This window comes from Zosterops lateralis (genome assembly GCF_965231275.1).
Source record: "Zosterops lateralis genome assembly, chromosome: 3".
NCBI lineage: Eukaryota > Metazoa > Chordata > Aves > Passeriformes > Zosteropidae > Zosterops > Zosterops lateralis.
In genome coordinates this window covers 7,803,528-7,823,480 of record NC_139764.1, presented here as the reverse complement: position 1 = coordinate 7,823,480, position 19,953 = coordinate 7,803,528, and the positions used below count along the sequence as shown (strand labels likewise).

The 19,953-nt window shown below is 36.9% G+C and overlaps 1 protein-coding gene across 5 annotated transcripts in view; it reads left to right on the top strand.

Moving 5' to 3' along the window:
* The window catches only part of LOC310906812 (kinesin-like protein KIF16B), a 136,215-nt gene that overhangs the window by 37,500 nt on the left and 78,762 nt on the right, over window positions 1–19,953 (top strand). For all 5 annotated transcript variants that reach the window (XM_083856344.1, XM_083856343.1, XM_083856346.1 and 2 more), the window contains one exon: window positions 1,340–1,399. In XM_083856344.1, the coding sequence (XP_083712470.1) occupies window positions 1,340–1,399 (60 nt within the window). The remainder of the gene's footprint in view (window positions 1–1,339; window positions 1,400–19,953) is intronic.

Below are 19,953 nucleotides of genomic sequence, written 5' to 3'. Positions count from 1 at the left end.
CATGTTGAGTCCAGTCACGCAGCACATACAGAACAACCGGGGGAATCATGGCCCTGGCTTTAGGATGGGTTTAGGAAAGGCAGATCCTGCTTGACCAACATCATCTCTTTCTGTGAGAGGATGACCTGGTTTGTGAATGAGGAAAAGGCTGTGAGTATTGTTTCCCTGGGCTTTGGGAAAGCCTTTGATGCTCTCTCCCACAGCATTCTCTTGGAGGAACTGTCTGCTCGTGGCTTGCACAGATGCATTGTTTCAGAAAACTCTCTGAATGGCTGAGCCAAGAAAAGTGGTGGAATTAAATCCAGTTGGCAGCCAGTCACCAGTGGTGTTCCCCAGGGCTCAGGATTTGGGCTAGTCCTATTTACTATCTTTGTTGATGATCTGGATGAGGGAAACAAGTGCACCCTTAGTCAAGTTGCAGATGGCAATAAGGCGTGTGGATATGGTGATCTCCAGGAGGGCAGGAAGACTCAGGGGTGACCTCACTTTCTACAACTACCTGAAAGGAGGTTGTAGCCAGGTGGGGATCAGTTTTCTCCCAGGTAAAAAGTGACAGGACAAGAGGAAATGGCCTCAGGTTGCTCCAGGAGAACTTTAGATTGGGTATTAGGAAAAATTCCTAAATGGAAAAGGTTGTCAAGTGTTGGAAAAAGCTGCCCAGGGAAGCGGTTGATTCACCATCTCTAGAGATATTTAAAACACTATAAATGTGGCACTTCAGAAGGATGTGGTTCAGTACTGACTTGGCAGTGCTGGGTTAACAGTTGGACTTGATGATCTTAAGATCTTTTCTAACCTAAATGATTTTGTACCCAGTGCTCCCTCTGTCTGTAATGCCTTTGCAAGCATCTTCTCACTTCCCTGCTGATGACAATGAAGTGGATAGTTTCTAAGTTGCAGATTTTGCTCTGATAAACTCCTGAAGGCTACTGGTCTGCCTCTCCTTCTGCATACCTTCCTCTGGAAGGGATTTTTGCCTTAACATGCTTACCTGTACTATGGGAAATAATCTGTCCTGTTACAGCTTAAGGGATCAGTCTGTGGCAGTAGACTTTGTAGGATTGAAGCACTTTATGAAACTGTTTGAAGGTAGGCAGTTATTTGACGTAATTTTCCTGGACTTTCCTTTCATCTTACAGTGTAAATAAGAAATTTTATGTTTTGAGGGAGAAGTATTGTAGGTATGGCAACTTATTGCAGCAGCTTCAGTGCTCTTCTAAATGCTTAAGTATTAAACTTCACAAAGAATTATACAAATACTTAAAACTTCTTTGAGAATTTATTCATCAAGAACTTTGGAAAAGGTATAATTTTCTTCAATATTTGGCTTTTTTCATAGGTACAAGAACTGACCAAAGAGTGGACTAACAAGTGGAATGAGACTCAAGATATTCTGAAAGTAAGGCAAATAAATAAATTTTCCTCTTGGCATTTGACCTAGCTTTAGTATTTTTCCTTTAAAAAAAGTTCTTTTTCTAAGTCACCTTCTTTGCCTCAACTCTTTTTGTTACTCCCCATAATGACCCCACAGTGCAAAACACTAACAAATCTTTCAATTGCTGTATACTTTTATTGAGTTACAAATGCAGAAAGCCTGGGCCAGGGACAAGTGGATCCCTCATATCCTTGGTGTTTGTGTGGTATCAACAAGACCTATGAATAATCACTTCTTTACCTTATAGTGGGTACCTCAGTGGATGTGGTACATAGTAGATGTGGATTTTCCCTTGTCCTGGTGAGATTTTATATTGGTATTTGGTGCATGATTAAGGTGGCAGTCTGAGGATATATTTTAATGGGCTACTTGATGATTCTGTGCATTTGTACAAGAACACACATGCATTTGTGCATGCACACACACAGAGGAATAATTCCCACAATTTGTTTTTTAACATGTTAATTAATATTTTTTGTTGCCGAATGTTTTAACTGTTCCGTTAAATAAAAAAGTTTATTAAACTTAGTTTATTTAACTTTAGACTGTTTAATGTCTATCTAGATAACCAAACTGGGAATTCTCAATTGCATATTCATCAGAGATGTTTTGGCTACAACTTTATGTTATTTCTGTTATTTTGTAGCATCTATACATACGTGGAACTTTGTTAATTCTCTCTTTATTCACGCATGGGTTGGGAAGTCCGTTCTCACCTGCAGCATTTGTGAATTTTGGTCAGTTGTGGAAGTGAACACTATGCTGCATATGGGAAGTTTTGAAAGTTCTACATTGCAAATGCACTGATTCATGCTCAGAAATTACAGAATCAGAGGAGGTGTTAACTGAACAATACATAAAATCAAGGGAAAGCTGCATTTGTTAAATAGTTGAATCTAAAAGACTTAAACACAGGAGCAGTAATTTCTGGTTTTCTAGCACTGAGCTTTTTTAGCATAATTCTTGCAGCTTCTGTATGAACTGCACTCTCATAGGATGATATTTGAGTGTATGAATATAGCTTATATTCCACTTTTGGATTAAAGGCAGTTGATTAAACTTTCTTTGTCCCAAACCCCCTGAAAATCTGCAAAATATTTCTTAGCTGTACTGTTTTATTTTACACCATTTCACTGAAGATTTCCATATTTTTATTCACTTCTTGTTTAATGATTTGTGAAATCAGTGGCAGCATGTGAGTGGGAAAGGGCTTTTTGGAAGTTTGCCAGTCTGTGTCTATGGAAAGCAGATTTTAAACTTTAGAGAGCAGTGGTGGTTTTTGTTATGGATTCTCTGTGAGGTCAGTGGGGTTTTTGTTTTGTCATTTATGTCCCTCCCTTGCACGCAGAGACTGTAGACATTGCAATTTGTAAAAACAGATTGTCTTGGCACTCTGAGAAGTGAGACTGTCATTGTATGGCCACATCACTGAAGTCACACCTGCCACTCCCCCCACGTCATAATTCAGTGACTTTCAGGAGATTCTACATTAAGGTACTTAGAACTTGATGTTTGTATTATATTTAAAACCATCTTTCCCTTGCCTCCCCCTGGCTTTGCTCTCCTGAGATAGTTGATGCTTTCCAGTTCCTGCCCTGCAGCAGGCTTGGAGAATTAAAAACCATTTGCTTTTCAGTTTCTGACACTTTTTGCTCCAAATCTTTTAGGCAGATGCCTGCAAGATGCAAATGCACTTGTTTGTAACTGAATGGGATTCCCTACTTTATTGTATGTAATTCTGCTTTTTTGTACTAAATTCTAAATTTTAAAGTTCACATGATATCAAATTGTTCTCACAGACTGATGGGAAAATCTGTTAATGTTTAAATCCAAAATAATTGAAAAGATTTTGCATAAGCCTTATAAAATAGAAGTTAGACTCACAGGGCATGCTTGTGTCTTCCACTAGATCAGCAAATAGTGCTGGAAAAAGTTACCTGGCTTTTAATGGATACGGTGCTTTCATCAGGCAAAGATGCCTGACAAAGAAACAGTGTTTTGCAGGGAAGATATTCCTTAAATTTCTTCACCCTTGCTAGTTATTTTGAGCCTGTTTAAAATTAGACCAGCAGCTACCTTGAAAATAATTCATAGAGAATGGAAAATACTATCCAGCTAGAAAATACCAAGGAACAGAAAATACTGTGTGGAGACAAGTTTTTGATAAAAGGTTTTTATTTGGCAGGTTAAAATTCAATTATTCTAGACAGCACTGTACCATATGTGCAGCTGACATGTGCATCCCAGTATTCTTCCTTATTTCTGTAGGTGACTTTTATCCCCTTTGGTATTTGTGTGTAGTTAACCTGAAGTTATGTTTTTCCATCTTTAGATTGAGTATGTTGAACTCTCCCATCTGCAAATGTTGTTGGTTTTGGATTTGGGGTAGTGTGCAGTGGCTGAATGCCACCATCAGCTGTGAACATCTTGTATAGTCCTTCATTCTGTTCATGACCAATTAGACAAATATTGGCTGAGCATGGTAGCACTGAATAGAAGGCTCTCTTTCTTTTGTGCTTTTGGAAGAATCCTTTTGGAGGGTGATTGTCTGGCTTCCTCTGGAGTCTGAATTAATGTCAACTGCACCTAAAGCCCTAATCCTCTCATTTTCTATATTCAAAGCTCAGGACACTGCATACATCAGAATTGAAATTTGTGCTGATTCTATATGAAGGATTCCTTATTGTGTAGCAGGTTCTTGGTGTTGTTGATCTGCCTGAAGTGCTAAGCGTTGTTTCTAGTAGTGATGGTTTTTTTTTCATCCTTGATCTTCTCACTCTAACCTTACTTAGGATTACAATCTGTCACCTGCCCTTGTTTTTAATAAAAGCAAGGATATTTTAATGCTTAATAAATTTAATAAATATGTCGTTGATGCTTCACCATTGGGTAAAATGGTGCATCAGAACCCAAAGTGAGAGTGTTTGGTTTTAAGTCCACAGGATTGGGTTATTTCTTTAAATGTCTCCAAAGGATTGCACCTTACACAATAGGTGTAATGCTTTGCATTTCTTCTCTATCTTCAGATGTCTTGCAACCTCAGCACTTAACTGGGCCATTTAGCTTTCATCTCAAGCTCATTGGATCTTTGTGTGAAGTTTTTTTTTTTTGCTTTCTCCCAATGTTCTTTCATATACATTCCCAAAAAGAAGAGGAGGAGGGAAGAAATCCTGTTTGCTCTTTTCCTTAGTTTAGTTCTTTTTGTACTGTTATGCTAAAGATCAATCGTGGAGTCTAAGATGTTAGGATAACCCATCCAACTTTTGATTTTTCTCTTGCCTTGAGGCATTAATTGGTACAAAACTTCTTTTGATGTGGCTGCTTTATTTGACTGCATATGTTGTCATTCTCCTAGAGATCTTTTTTTTTCTTAGTGTCACTGTTTTTTTGTCATCCTTTGTGCATGTTTCAGCTTTTTTCTCTAACCTTTACCAGCTTTTAGATTATTCTTCTTAAAATGTGCACGCCTTTATATAATTCTCTGCTGGTTTTGCTTCACAACTTTCTTTTGAATTTCTTTCCCTTTTTGTGTTTGTGTAGAAATTGATATGACTTTGAGCTGTTGCCTTTTTAATGTATGCCATATGTACTTAGATGGTCTTTTTTATTATTTTTGGTTTGAAGTAGGTTTAAAGTTCCCTTTTATTTACTTATCCTGTTATTTGATTCTAATCATGTCATTGGCTTTGTGTGTTGGTGGTCAACTGATGTCAAAGGATGTAGAGATCTATCTTCAGAGTCTGTTAAAGGACAGGGGGTTTTTTTGTTGTTGTTGTTTTTTTTTGTGTGTGTGCATCTAATCCTTGTGATCAATAGTTTAACTAGTCACTACTTCAACTGGCTTTGTCCTGTTGGATTTAGTGACACCACCTCACTTGCATCAATAATACTAATTCTGCTAACAGCACTTCACCACATGGTGTGCAAAGATGTTATTGAACACTGTAATAAACAGTGTTCAATAATTTGATGATTTATTTGAGTATTCTTTTTCTTTTTTGTGCTATTTGGTTGACTACTGCTTAATAGTATATATTTATGCCTTAGCAATGGTTGTTTCTACACGAGGAAGAAAACTGTATGAAAACTGCTTAACTTCAAGCATTAACATCTACTGTTTGTTTATATCATTCCTCTTTTTTGGGGGAAGTAAAATACCCTTGACTTCCCGTGATGAATAAATACAGACTAATACCAAACAATTATTTTGGTGGACATATTAATCTAAGCAGGGAAGTTTTCCTTCTTTAGGAATCTTGAGTATGTGCAGCAAAGACACTAGGAGACCAAAACTCAGAGCAGTTGTGTTGCTCATTACAAGGTGTGGATTAGGGTGGCACAAGCAAATATATTTTATTTTAACTATTTGCTTTCCATGGTGGCTTGCCTACCATAGTGAACTCTCTCAAGAGCAGTTTGTTATGTTCTGTGTAAATGCTGAATTTGTCTACCTTTATTTGCATTTCCAGATAATCTTTCAGTCGCAGTTGCTGAATGGTATTTAAACACTATTGTCTGGGTTCTTCTGCCCGAAAAGCTGGTCATACATCACCATTTTGGTGTTTGATGCTTTTTTTGTTACTACCTATTAACCATGACCTACTTCTCTGCTTTTTCTCTTCTCACTCGTGTTCTACCCCAGTATGTTGCCCTTTGATGAGCGTTTGTTTTCTTCATTCTTTCATGTCATTGCTTTAAGAAGCTCAGTCCTCAGGTGAGAAGTGCTCTCAATTAGCACCTTCTGCTTTCACCTAAAATTCTGGTGTCTACTTCCACTTTTGCTGGCAGGGTAGAGGAGTTGTACAAGCTCTTGGGCTCCTGAGAAGCAAACTGTAGAGCTTCTAAAAAGTAAATAGGCTTTAATCCTGCCCTTTTAAAGTGCATGTGAATTTTAATGACCTCTGCTCACATGCTTGTGGAGAACAGGTTCTAAAATTGGTTCTATTTACAGGTCAAATGAAAAAAATGGAGTTACAAGACTGGTATGCATTTGTATATGAAACAGTGTCTACATGATACTGTATTTAAACCACTCACAGCTTTAGCATATGTCTTTGTTTGTATGTTTGACAGGAATTGTTTCTAAGGGGTTTTTTGTTTTTTCATATTTCAGTAAGTGAATCATCTTTGTAAACTTGTTAGTTAGACGTTTTGGTGTTGCATTTTGGTATAATGTCTGTTGTTGGCTGTGTTTGAGGCATATCTGTCTGTTTCTAAAGGGAGAATTACATCTGTACTTCAACTTGAACAAATCTTGTTTGATATTTTATAACTTCTTTTATCATCTGTTTGTATTAGGAAACTCTTATGGCATGCTTCCAGTTTTTGTTTCCTTTCTACAAGCTTTGTCATCTGCTTGAATTTTTAAGAGGTTTAAAAATCTCTGCAAAATTTACACTGGATTGCACATCTATGAAGCTGGAAAAGGAATTTAAGTCAGATGTTGCTGCTGCATTTGTTTTCTTTTAGAAAAATTCATAGAATACATAGGGTAGTAACTCTGTTCCTGGGGATGTTGGTTTTCTCAACAGTTGTTTGTCCCCCAGCAATTATGTAATATATGTTCGTTTATCAAACTGAATTTGTATGGAAAAGAAAAATGCACATTCACATTAAGTAGTCACTTATTAACATATGTTTAATAGAATTGCCTTCAGCTGGCTTGTGACTGCTGTGCAGAGGAAAAGATATTATGAAAGTTTTAAGAGGGCTGATGTTAATTATTCTTCTTTATCTTGGTCAGTAATCACTTAATAAATGAAAATACCATCTTTTCTCTAGAAGCCTGTTTAACTGTGGTTTTGATTTCTTGCACTAGATGTCACTGCAGATACAATAATCAGGTTCTTCTGCGTGCTTAATTTGGATTTAATTCAGATATTTTAAGGGAAAATTATTTCCAGTATCTTGAATTTCATTGCTGTTCACATCCACTGAAGTAAGTTTATGAGAATGCCAAAACATTGTTTTAGGAGCAAATCCTGAAGAACCTGAGTAACTGTTCTGACAAAAACACTTCTGAACAACAATTCACAGTCCTAATGCACTGCAAAGTGATTATGTACATTAAGATTTATTGCAGTTATTTTTCAGTGCATTTTTCAACCCTCTTTTTCAACTGACAGTATATCTAGAATGTTTGACAAATTTAGCTGAAGCCTTTAAAATATGTTTATTTTCTTACATTTGTATCCTTGATATTTTAGAGGTGTAAAAGATCAGTTTCTGAGAGAGGCAGTATCTTTTACTTTATCAGGTAATACAGTTGAGAAGGCAAACAGGCTTTTGGACATAGAACTCTTATACCAGGCCACTTGTGCTAATTACTTTCCCCGGATATTGCAGTTGAAACACCAGTGGCAATGATATGCAGTTCCTATTTATAACTGCTTCTTTTTAACATTTTTTTCTCTTGATTAATCACTTCTGTAGACTTATAATTGAGTTTCAGTACATGAAAATTTAATAAGTTTGTTCAATTTTTTCCCATTTTTTTTTAAAGAAAGTTGTCTGCTAACAAGGGAATGTTTACTGGTTTTGGTCCTTTTGCATTATTTACCCACAGCTTCTGTCTTCTGAGCAGTGACAAGTACTATCAAGTTTAGCTCTCAGTTTTATTAGAATTTGTTTTCTTACACCTGGCCTTGTGCATTATGTATTTATTTCCCAAGTGTAGCAGTTGCTAACAGTGGTTGTAGTTTATAACATCATCTATTCTGGTCAGAAGATTTCTCCTTTGGAATTTGAGTTTGGACAGAGATTATCCAAATATAATTTGTTTTTACCTTAAAGAGACATTGTTTTTTCGTTCTATATGACTGAACAGATGCCATTATTAAGTGATGATTATTACTTTACCTAATAATCCTCTTTTCTTCAGTCTGGTAAGTATACCTAGGTTAATGAAACTGAGAAGAAAGGAAAAAGAATGGAGAGAGTTTTCTATAAAGGCAAACAGACAGAAACTCTTTAAGGGGTTATATGGTTGTCCTGAGATACAAATTGCTTTTTCTTCAGAGGAGCACCTCTTATTGCTCTTCACTCAACAATTATTTTTTTCAGTGCTTTGTCCGTCTCAGCCTTGGCTTGCTGTTGTCAGAGCATGAAAGAAATACTGAATTGGAAACTGGTACTACTCATCAACTGTAGCTCTTTTCCTAATAGAAGCAGTATTGAAAGGGTCCCAGCCACCTGAGGAATGCTGAGTGCAGCAGTCAAAAGTCGATTTCAAAAGGAATAATTGTCTGCTTTCAAGTCTTTCTGCCACCTGTGTTCATCTGATTAAGAAATCTCCTTTTTTGCTTGCAGATGCTACAGCTGCTTGTGATGCCTTTGTGCTGGACTGACCACTTTTAACTTTCGGTTTCTGCTAGGAAGTTGTGATCAAGTGATGATCCTGCTATTGATTGTTTTTAATTTCAATTTTAAACTGTTTTTTTTTCCACTTGAAACCAGCTGGGCCATAAGAGAAGCACAACTGGGGACTACACTTTCTGAGCTCACCAAGCACTGATTAAGCCAGGGTTGAATAGTTTGGTTGATGAAGCTGTGCATTTCAAAAGAGGCCCTCCAGTGTCTAGGAGTAGCCAAATATTTCACTGCCCTTCTCCTTCCAAGTGGGGCCCTGCATTTGTAGATTATTCAGGCCATGCTCAGCTTTAATGCATCACTAGAGCTTGTAGGCGGTTTTCAAATGAAAGGGAGTCAGACAGAATGAGTTGCTTTTGAAATTCTTTCTACAGCTCAGATGCCACTTGTTCCCAATTCCTCCTGGGCATTTGTTCTGCTTTCCTATTAATTATCTTCTGCCAGGAAGGAGGTCTAAATTGAAATCACTGGAAGTTCCTCAAAGACAAAGAAATATATCCTAAAAACGGTTTCTCCCAAAGGATCAGCAGAGAAGTATTAAGAAAGAAAGAGACAAAATGTGAATTTCTCTTTGGATTTGGCTATGGGATGGGAAAGAAGCATTCCAACATCCACAGTTCAGATGAAACCCAAATTTATATCTGCCTCACAAATGAGCTGTTTCTAATGACAATGTGATCTGAAATGCTGGGACTATTTTATTCTGCTGGTGTTTTTAACAGAACATTTAGGAGTTTTTTGCTGTGTGATTCTTATACCTTTGAGTGCAGGGTACTGTTGTGTACTTGACTTTGCAGCTTAAATGGCAGCTGGGCATCAGCCTTAATTCATACAGTTTTAAACACAGGTGGCAGCACAGACTGTGGCTGTTGCAACCAGTCAAGAATGTGCATCTAACTATGCATATTCCTCTGCAAAAGTCTTCTCTGTAGTGTTGTTAGTCCTGAAGTCTGTTTTTTCTCCTTGGTGGTTGTTGCTTGCTAGCATGCATAGTCCTTCTTCTTCCTCCAGTTTTGTTCATTAGCATGGGTTACATGTTGATCTGGAGGAAGAAATTCACAGATTTTAAGCAATCTGTTACTTCAGGTTATCTCTGCCGAAGTAGAGATTAATATCTAGGTAAACAGTAAACAGAATTCTAGATAAGTGAAACACTTAATTCTCCCGTTGTCCTAGAAACATACAAACCCCAAAATAGCTTTTAAAATTAATAAATGTATTTGCTATGAGCCTAGTTTTTTTTCCTCTCTATAATTCCCTAACTCATTTATAATCCAGCTTTAGCAACAAATGAGGTAGGAGTCCTGTAGCTAATAGTCTACTGCCTTCTTGATTCATTCCCAGAATAAAGTCTATGAAATGAATTATTTACAGGTCCTGTAGAAAATATGTTATCATGTAATTAAAGGCTGTTTTGTACTGCATATGGAAGAAGAGGTGAATGAAAATAGCCTCTTTGTCTTCCAGCCAGGCCTTTTCCCCTTATTTGATAGCATGATAGCATGAAGAACACTGAGGGTGGAGTTACTGTCTCCTAGCTGGGAGGTAAAATATCTCCTTGCTTGGTAGCATCAGTAATGGCAAGAAAAGCCTTGTTCTGTGCCCTGAATGTCAGTGTTGCTGTGTAGACTTACTTGCCCTTTGAGGCTTCTGTGTGCTCAGTGTGTTCACATATGGGAGACTCTGAAGTCTCCTCAATTTGGGACAAACCAAATTTGCTCTGGGTGCCTTACTTCTTGAAACAGAAGAATAGTTTTCCCTTAGATCAGGCCAGCAGGGACAGGAACCAGCCTGCAGCAGATGCTCCAGCATGGAAAATAGCAGCTTTGATGGTTTAAGTTTTATAAACCACAAGATTTTGCAGGCTAGTGTCCAGAAAGCCAAAGTAGCAATCTCTGCTTACAATTAGCTAAATCCTGCAGCTCTGTTTGAGGGGCTTTTCTCAGATATCAGAAATGTACTAAGTGTGAATTGTCAAGGAGCAGGCATTTCAGCTGAAGTTGGTCGTTGGAATTCCAGAAATGAAGGCCAAATTTCCTGAAAATTAACTTTGAATATGCCAAGGCTTCTGATGGAAATCCTAGCAGCACATGAAATATAGAGGTGCTTTGGGATGCCACCACAGCTGTAGGGTTTCTGTGTATTAATAGCCAGCTGTATGTCAGCAGTGAGCTCATGACAATCTGGTCCAAGAGGGAAAGAGAAATAATGAAAAATAATGGAAAAAAATGGAGAAGGTAAGCTGACCTCATGAGACTTAAGAACTGCTCCTGTAATTTCCTTACTCTTTACAGGAATTGCATCATTAATTTTCCATTGTTTTAGCTTCACTGTCTTAGCTGCTCTTTTAGGCAGTTTTGCATTCTGCATCTGCCTTTTTGACTGGTGTTCATTGCAGAGAGCTATTGATGCCTCTCTGGGCTGCTGCAGGAGCACCTGCATTTTCACAGTAAGCTGCTCACAACAAAACTGCACTTTTCTGATCTTGCTTTTTGCTGACTCTTTAATTGGCTTTTCTTGCTCGATGAGGGTGCTACAATCTAATGCTCTGGGAAGTGGGGGAAAACTTCTTAGGAAGTTTCTGCAGTGGTGGTTTTCTTTGTGATTTTGGATAGTAGAAGTTTCTTTATCTCAGAAGAATGAAGTGTCTTACTTCTACTAAACTTTTTGTTTTAAATGCACTGAAACCAGTGCACCTAACAGTAGAGTGTTACTTCTTGGTTCCATTATCTAGAAGGAGAAGACATAGTAAGAGTTTGTGCCTTATGCAACATCTATATGCATAAGGAAATCAATATTCCCTTTCATAATTGATGGCTATACAGATAATTATTTTATTGCCTATAAAGGAAGAGCATTATTTTTAATTCTCCAACATGTTTTATTGAAGTCCCAGGATAGTCCCAAACATAACTTTGGCATGTGCACAAATTATAAAGAATATACCTCCATTGATGATGTGTTCCATATCTCCTCCTCTCTTTGCATTGTCTCCCAAATAGCATGTACTAATTTTGAGGCTAGTGATTCAAAATTTATTTTGTTATTCCAGAAGCTATACCTGTGTCAAACTGAAATAAAACATGAGATAGAAATTTGATATTGCACATGCAGCCTTTTAAAAAGCTTAAGTTTTTTTAAACAGACACCCACTAAGAAGAGGAGCAGTTTCACTGGTACAGTACAGAGCAAAAGAGCTTTGCCTACTTTAATGTGTAGGCTGTCACTTCACTGGGAATCTCAGACATTTCAGAATTGTGTGCTTGGAACACTTTTTTTTTTTTAAACCCTGGAATTGTCTTGTAAGTCATAATTAGACACAATCAGTTTTTTTCAGCTGTTAGTGTTTTGTCTTATCTAATCTGTTTATGATAAGTATTTTTATGGGAGCCAGACTATAGAACAAGAAGGATGTTCATGTAACCAGTTTTCATCCAAAACATAGCAGACTAAATACTGAGCTGTGCTTATTCCTTTGCCTTTTAAGGAAATATTACCAGTAAGCCCAAACCAGATTTTCATATTTTCAAATATTTTTTTATTCCTCTCCTACCTCTTGTTCTTCTTGTCCATACAGTAAATGTTTTTCAGACTTTGAAGTGAAATTTCTTTGTTCCTCTTTTATTTCTTTGAGCAGTATTATGCATAGAGAAACCTTTTTCCATTTTCAGCCTTCTTATCAATAACTTCTCTAATGCTGGCATTTCTAGTGTCTCTTGACATCCATTTCCAGTATTTTCTTATATTGGGAGGTTACTATGTATATGCTAGCTGTTGGAAAACTAGTGATGAAGTGTTTGTCTACCTTCTGGATGGCAATGCAGCATTCAAAAGTAAGGAGTGGGTCTGTTCCATCTCTTAGTTTAACCCCTCAATGCAAGGCTGAAAAGCTCTTCTCCACAAAAGTCAGATGTGCTACGTGGTGTGCAACAAACCAATAATTACACACTCTAGAGAGACACTAAACATTTATTTCAGAGATGAACAGCCCCGGGTGTCTGGTGGTACTCCACAAAACAAGCACACCAGCTGTTAGAAGTTTTTACTATTTATAATTTTTAACAAACAAAGGAATTAGTGTACATTGGCTACAAGTCACCTAGTTCTCTTATTAGTTGGTATTCCCTCTTCTATTGGTTAATGATTCTCTCATTTCCCATGTGAATTAGTCTGCATGCTCAGGCTTTCTCTTCTTTTGGGTCTGTGGATTTCTAGGGTTGGTGATTGTGATCTGCTCCTGCCAAAATAACCTTTTACCCAGTCAGAGCTGATTTCAGCACAATTGGTGAGTTGGGTTTATAAGTGTCTTTCTTATCTTGGAATTTCTGCCATATGTCCTTGTGACCCATAAATTCTGCATTCTCTGGGCCCACTATAAGTTTGTTAACTTCTCCCTAGCTCTGAGATCACTGAAGCACGCCCAGCCCTAAACCTTAACTAAGCAATTTTACCAATGAGAACTTTGTTTTTCTAACACCTGGACATCACTTAGAGCTTTTTTGCTGCTCTCTGATTTATGGGTTAAATCTCCCTTAGTGTTGATTAGGCTTGAAAGTGTAACAAAGATTAAACAATAAAGAACATACTTCCTCAAAAAATTTTATACGTTCCACATTTTGCAACACTCTGAACATACCTCTGTTGTTTCCAGACAATTTTTCTGACTCCTGTGGCTTTTCCAGTTGGTTCACAGAAAGATTGCTTTATTATACAGAATTTTTTCTTCTGGTGCACTTATATATTTTTCGCTCTGAGTATGAAATTTTACTGAGATGTAGTATAGAGTATACTGAACCCTAACAATCTAATGTAACTTAATATCCTTCTCTTTCCACTACAGTCTTCCCAGAAGGACAGAAATATCTTGTCAGCAGTGATTGACTCATCCAATAAGAGTCTTGTTAAAGAGAGTGCAGATTCAGTTCTATTTGTTGGAGGGTAGTGGACTAGTGTTTCAGGTTATTCCTATTTTAGGTACTGAAGTATCACTTAGTGCTAGAAGATATTTTGGGTGTCTAATTCCCATTCGTTTTGAAGTGGATTTGGCTGTGTGAATATCTTAAACATACAGGGTTTAGAAAGAATTCTATGGGGCACTTACTATTTTTGTTTTTCCCCAAGCACTGCTTCCTTCACTGTGAAAGAAGTCTGATTGTTTAGCAGGAACTTTTTCAGCAAGAGACTTGTGGTTTCAGGCAGCTTCTGGCCTAGTAGTAGTTCATCCATGAATATCAGCATTTCTATGTCTGGAGTGTTTGCCCTTATGTAAATATAGAAAACATAATTACAACAAGCACTTAATCATCTTCAAAATGTCAACTTCTGTAGAACTTCTTGTTTATTTTTCACATTTCATTTCTTTCAAAGTCCTATTTGCAACATCTGGGCAAACTGTTGCTGAAGGATTTATTCTGAATGTGTTTAATTCAATTATCAGATTTTCTCTATGGTACGTGTATGTTAAAAAGTATCTTCCTGAACAGAGACTGCTCTAAACCCTTGATTGTCAAAGGTCACAAGTTCATTTTTGTTTTCAACTGTTTTTCATTGCCTCTTGTTCTTATTTTGTTGCTGTGTTCACAGAGTACAAGGAAGCAAATCTGAGATGGCTCATGTTTCAAAACATCAAGAACAGCATTTCAGCTTCTTTGTAGCAATCCAGAGGTGCTCAAACCTTTGATCATCTGAAGAAGCAGTTTGATGCTGTATGGAGTGAAATTGGTTATTAAGCCCTTGGAAGCTTCTTAGTATCCTCCATTGTTTGCATTCCTGAGCTCAGGCTGTATTATCAGACTTATACTTTCAACTGGATAATGGCATGGTCAGCACAAGGGTTTGACAGAGGTGATGGATAGAGCTCTGAGCTCCAAAAAATCCCCCAGAAAAACCTGGTCTATTTGAAGGTGTCCTGTGGAGGTCCCTTTCAACCCAAATGCTTCTATGATTCTACAATAGTAGGCCAAAAAAGCTGCTGATGTGACTCATGAAATGAACATATTTGAATCTTCCAAAAAGCCATGATTTGTCTGTCTTCCAGTTGAATGTGGAGATGTTTGTTTTTAAAAAGACTTTCTGGTCAAGGGAAACAATTTAAAATCCTATCTTGCAGGCATCCTACAAAATTTGATTGCTTTAAGGAACAATCAAATAGATAGATTTGATAGATTTTTCTGGATAGGTAAGTTATCCAGAAACTTTAAAAAACCCAGTCAAGATACCTGATTGTGCATCATGTTTTGCATGAAGGAATGGCATGTCCATAGTTGTCTGGGTTGTTTGCCCTTTTTTTTGTTTGTTTGCTTGTTTGTGTTTTGTGTGTGTGGTTTTTCTGTTTGGGTTTTTTTATTTTTTCCCCAGTGGGATCTTCCTGTTATTTTTGCTCCTGCAGTTTCTGCAGTGACAGCTTTTTGATGAGAACTGAGAAAACCAGACTTTGAAATATTGATAATGCAAATTGATCTGCAAAAATTGTTCATTTACTAGTTATGCGCTGCAAGGATACTCTGAATTTTGGGGAAAACAGTAAATCTTACACTCAGGCAGACTGTAACATAACCAAGAATTATCTGTGTGAAAGAAGAGAGGCATAGAGTATCAGATTTCTGCTGTTCATTTGAGTTGTTAATTGGCCCTTATAAGAAAGCACAGATCCATTTGTCTTTTTGGTTGCATATCCCAACTTTGCAAGGGAAGCTTTTTCCATTGAGAAATGCAAGTGATAATGTGGCAGGTATGAAGTCACACTTTGGAGCAGCTGAAATGTAGATGTTTGAAATGCCCAGCTGGTTTACAGTGGCCTGCCTGCTATTTGCTTCTGTTAACAGCCTTTAATTACGTGATCACCTTGCTGTCTCTTACTATTTCTTTCTCTGGTTTCAGTCAGTGGAGAGATGGCTGCAAAATCCAATATGGATTTGTGGAAGGAAAGGAGACCTTGGTCTGATTGACTTTGATGGTTCCAGAGTTACAGTCATGTATAGGGAACATAACAGAAAGGCAAAGGAGGATTTTAAGGTTAAGATTCTATTAACCCATGGAAATTGTGTCTTACTGTATCCCTAACCCAGGGAAATTTGAGAGTGTTTCCTCCTGAGGAATTTTCTTTTGGCCATTTTCCTTTAAAGTTGCTAGTCTCTTAAGACCTAAATTGATTAGCTGAATTTAAACAGTCATTAATGCTCTTAATTGAAATATGCCTGGGAGAGAATTTGGTTATATTTGGTTTTATGTTTAAATCTCTGTAGTTTTGTCTAAGTATAAGCTGCTTTACACAGTCAATCTAAAAGTTTTCTCTAATAATAAAATAACATATTTAAAAGTTTAGTCCTATAGATAGCTTCTGGTAAAGCAATACCAAAGTTTGTCCTGGTTTCAACAAGTAGGTTTTTTTTTACCAGTGCTCTTGTTGGTCTTAATACCTTGTTTTTGATATATTGTACATGCTAAATTCAAGGTTACTTCTGTGTCATGTAGTCCTTTCTGGCAGCATTCTTGAAAGAGATTTTTCATGTGCTCCTGATATTTTATGATAATGAAGCATTTAAATGAATATTTCACACATCTAGTCTGGTTTTTGTTCAAATGGTTAGACCCATTGCGAGGTCTTTTTTAACTGCTGAAGTTATGGAACTTGGTGTCCTGTATGCCTCAAAGACTTAGGAAAGAGGGGATTTGCTCTCAACTTGTTATAGCTGGTGATATTCACTTGTCAGTCATTGTAAGTCATTAAAAACTGCTCTATTTTACACCATATCAGTTCATTAATCCTTTATTTTGAGGTAATTTACATAGTGGAATGAATCCCCTCCAGCAGATTTATAGTTTTGAGGTGCAGTAGTACATGTCATGAGTCACTGAGAATTCAGGTGAGAGGCAAGGCTGCTGTAAAATACAGCATTTGCACACTCATGTTTTTCCAATCTCAGTAAAGTTTTAAAAATAACATAAAGCTTGTCCACTGACAAAAAAAACTTGCCTCATTTCTTATAGTATGTAAATATAACAAATGCCTTACCTCCTTTGGACAACACTACTTCCCCTTTTATTGTTTTATATTAGCTGATGAAAAGGATTTCCCTGAAAGTTTTTGTCAGAATGCAAAAAAAGGTGACAACCATCCAATTTAAGGTTCAGATCAGTTAGCAAAAAACAATTGTCAGTGGTTGCTTCTCGAGTTTTGGGTAGGTTGCATTGCAGTTTTTCCATAAAAGTACAGCAGGTTTGCATCTTTCATTTCTATTAGTAGTTGGCAAAGTTGTGCTAGTTTTTTTTTCATGGACTAAATTTTAAAAATACTCAAATGTGGCAAAACTGCAATCTGCTAAGAATGCCATAATGTGTTGTGGTTTAGATTCCATAGTACAGTGCAAGAAATTCCTCCCTTTTGAATTTCTCTATTCAGTTTTTTGCTGAACATACCAAAAAAAGTGAAGGGAACTTTCCCTTCAGTCAATATTTGGGATGTCTGTCTTGCCTATGAGATATGATTTCAGTATTCTTGGTTTTTATTAGATATAATAATTCTTTTGACCTTGATATTAGGAACTGATGCCAGATTATAGATATCTCAGAATAGGTTGCTTTTATTTAATTTAGTTTTAAAGGACGCTTCCCTTTGATTCATATGGTACCTGTTTCCTGGGACTGTATTTCTGGATTTATACTCTTGTCATCTTGTCCTTTCCCCTTATTTTGTGTTGATCCTCTTTTTCAACCTACCTTTTTAAAGACTCCTGTGATCTTGTTTGGCATCTACATGTGTGATTCATTATTGTGTATAATTGAAATTGAGGTCATTGTATTGCAATTACAGCTGAAGCATTTGGTGTCCTCTTATGTTGTCCTTCAAAGCAGTTTAATTATTGCACTGGGCTGCTGCAAGTTAGAATGACCTGTTCATTTTTATTTCATTATTAGAATTGTGAAATAAACTGTAGTTTCATTAAATGTAATAGAAGGACATGGGCATTTTCTATGTATCTTCTGGCTTTCAATCATTTTACTAGAAATGATTCAATTTAGAGGATTCAAGCCAATTGACAGTACACTATGTATAATTATACAGTTTTTATGCCTGTATTTTTATATGTTTGTCTTCTATAATATTAATAATGGAATTGGAGTATATTTTTTATGAGATCTAGTTCACTAGAATTCGAATAAAGGCAAGACATTTTCAGAAGAGAAATTCAGTCTCTCCAGCTGAGTTTGCCTGCTTTATAAAAGAATAATATCAAAAGTCCTAGTCACTTTATGATGGACAGCCAGTTGCTAATGCTATTTGTGCCAGCTTAACACACCAATTATTTTATGCTTTGGGTACACAAAATCCAAATGATCATTTTTAAAGGGCACTATATCCTGTCTTTTTGTAACATCCTCAAGTGTTTGCCTTGAGATCAAATGGAATATATTTTTTTATGATTTCTGACCTTTTAATAGGCCTTGAATTTGCATTAAAAGCATCACATAAGTGACAATTTGTATTTTCTTTAACTGACCTAGTAAAGCCTAGCACATTATATCTGGGAAAGAAGGTGAGATGGTTATACCTTCATCAGTTTCCAGAAAAGTAGTTATAAACTTTGTTCTCAAAATAAAACAAATGAAAAATAATTTGCTGTAACATTACCCTATGGAATTAAGTATTTAAAGCTAAATGCAAATGTTAAATTCAGAACTGTTGCTCTGACTTGCATTTGTTATGCTGAAGTGAATTTTGGAAGGACTCAAAAACTTCACTGATTCTACCTTCTGAACAGCTTGTATTTGCTGGACTTGTGAGGAAAATTTAATTTGCTTTCCTTGAGAAGACTTCTTTGAAATGGTGTCTCTTTTTCTGCCATGTCTTTTAAAATCACCATCATAACTCCCTGTAAATCTCTTGGGTTTTAGTAATTTCTTATTTAATGAATATTTGTCGTGTTGTCTGTAATCTGTGGTTTTTTCCTAATCCTGGTTTGTCTGCTCAGTGTGTGCTGGATCTAGTTCTATTTAACAGTGATCCCTGCTAGAAACAGCAGAACAGTGGGATTGGTTCTCATCTTGGTGGATGTTGATGGAGCACTTGACCCTGGGATGTAGAGGAAGCTATTTCCTTATTTATGTCGTGTGGAAGTAAGGATTTAAATATAATAGAAATGCTTACACAGAGGATGTGATGTAAGCAGTGGTACTGGGAGAGGAGGGAAGTTTGTAGTTGTAGGCATTTTGAGGAGGTGGTCCTGGAGCACATTTTTGGGCTTAATCATGTTTAATGGTTTCTTTAAATGCTGGTATTAAAGCTATTTTTTCTAGCAGAGCATCTGAGAGAGGATTGAGTGAGTCTAAGGATAACAGAACAGTGGTTGATGGTAAATAGTTTGCAGTGCAAGGGACTTAATACACTGTGGAAGAGGAGGAGGATGACATGAGACTTTACTGTCACAAGATAGTACACCTACATGAAAGACACCTGAATCTGGAAGGAGCAGAGAGATGTTCTGATAGATATTGTGTGCAGTGAGTGGAAAAGATGAGTGTACATGGTGCTGGCAAAACTGTGTCCAGACCTTGAGAAGGGATGTGCTGAATGCTGGGATATGGTGAGCCTGGTCATTCCCTGGGGGGAAATACTTGGAGTTTGGCATAATATAACCACTGCTGCCAGTATCAATGAATAAAGGCTGGAGAAGGAAAATTATTCTTTCAGCTGAATGTCAATAGTGATGCAAAGTGCATGAGTATAAAGTGGCTACTACCAAGTTCAGACCAAATATTTGAAATAATTTGACATTGTGTAATGGATGAGAGCCTGAATGTAATCTATAAAATTACTTGTTATGGTATTTGGGCACAGCACTTACTACACAGGAGGTCACTTTTCAGTTGTTTCTCCTCAGGCAGGAGAAATGTTGCTGGTGTTTCAAGCAGAGTTAAAATTCCTCAAGTTTTCCTTTAATTACAGAACCAATCAAATCACATTGCTTGTGTTTTGTGGGGCTACAAGCAGTTTTACTAATTTTTTGCTACACTTGCCTCTTAATACTGTGAGTGCAACTTCAGTCGTTGCCTGTCATCTTTATAAATATAGTAATTAGCATGCAATGCAGTTGAAAATTCAGAGGAGTAGTCAATCTGTTTATGTCACATTTTGAGAAGAATTATGTCTA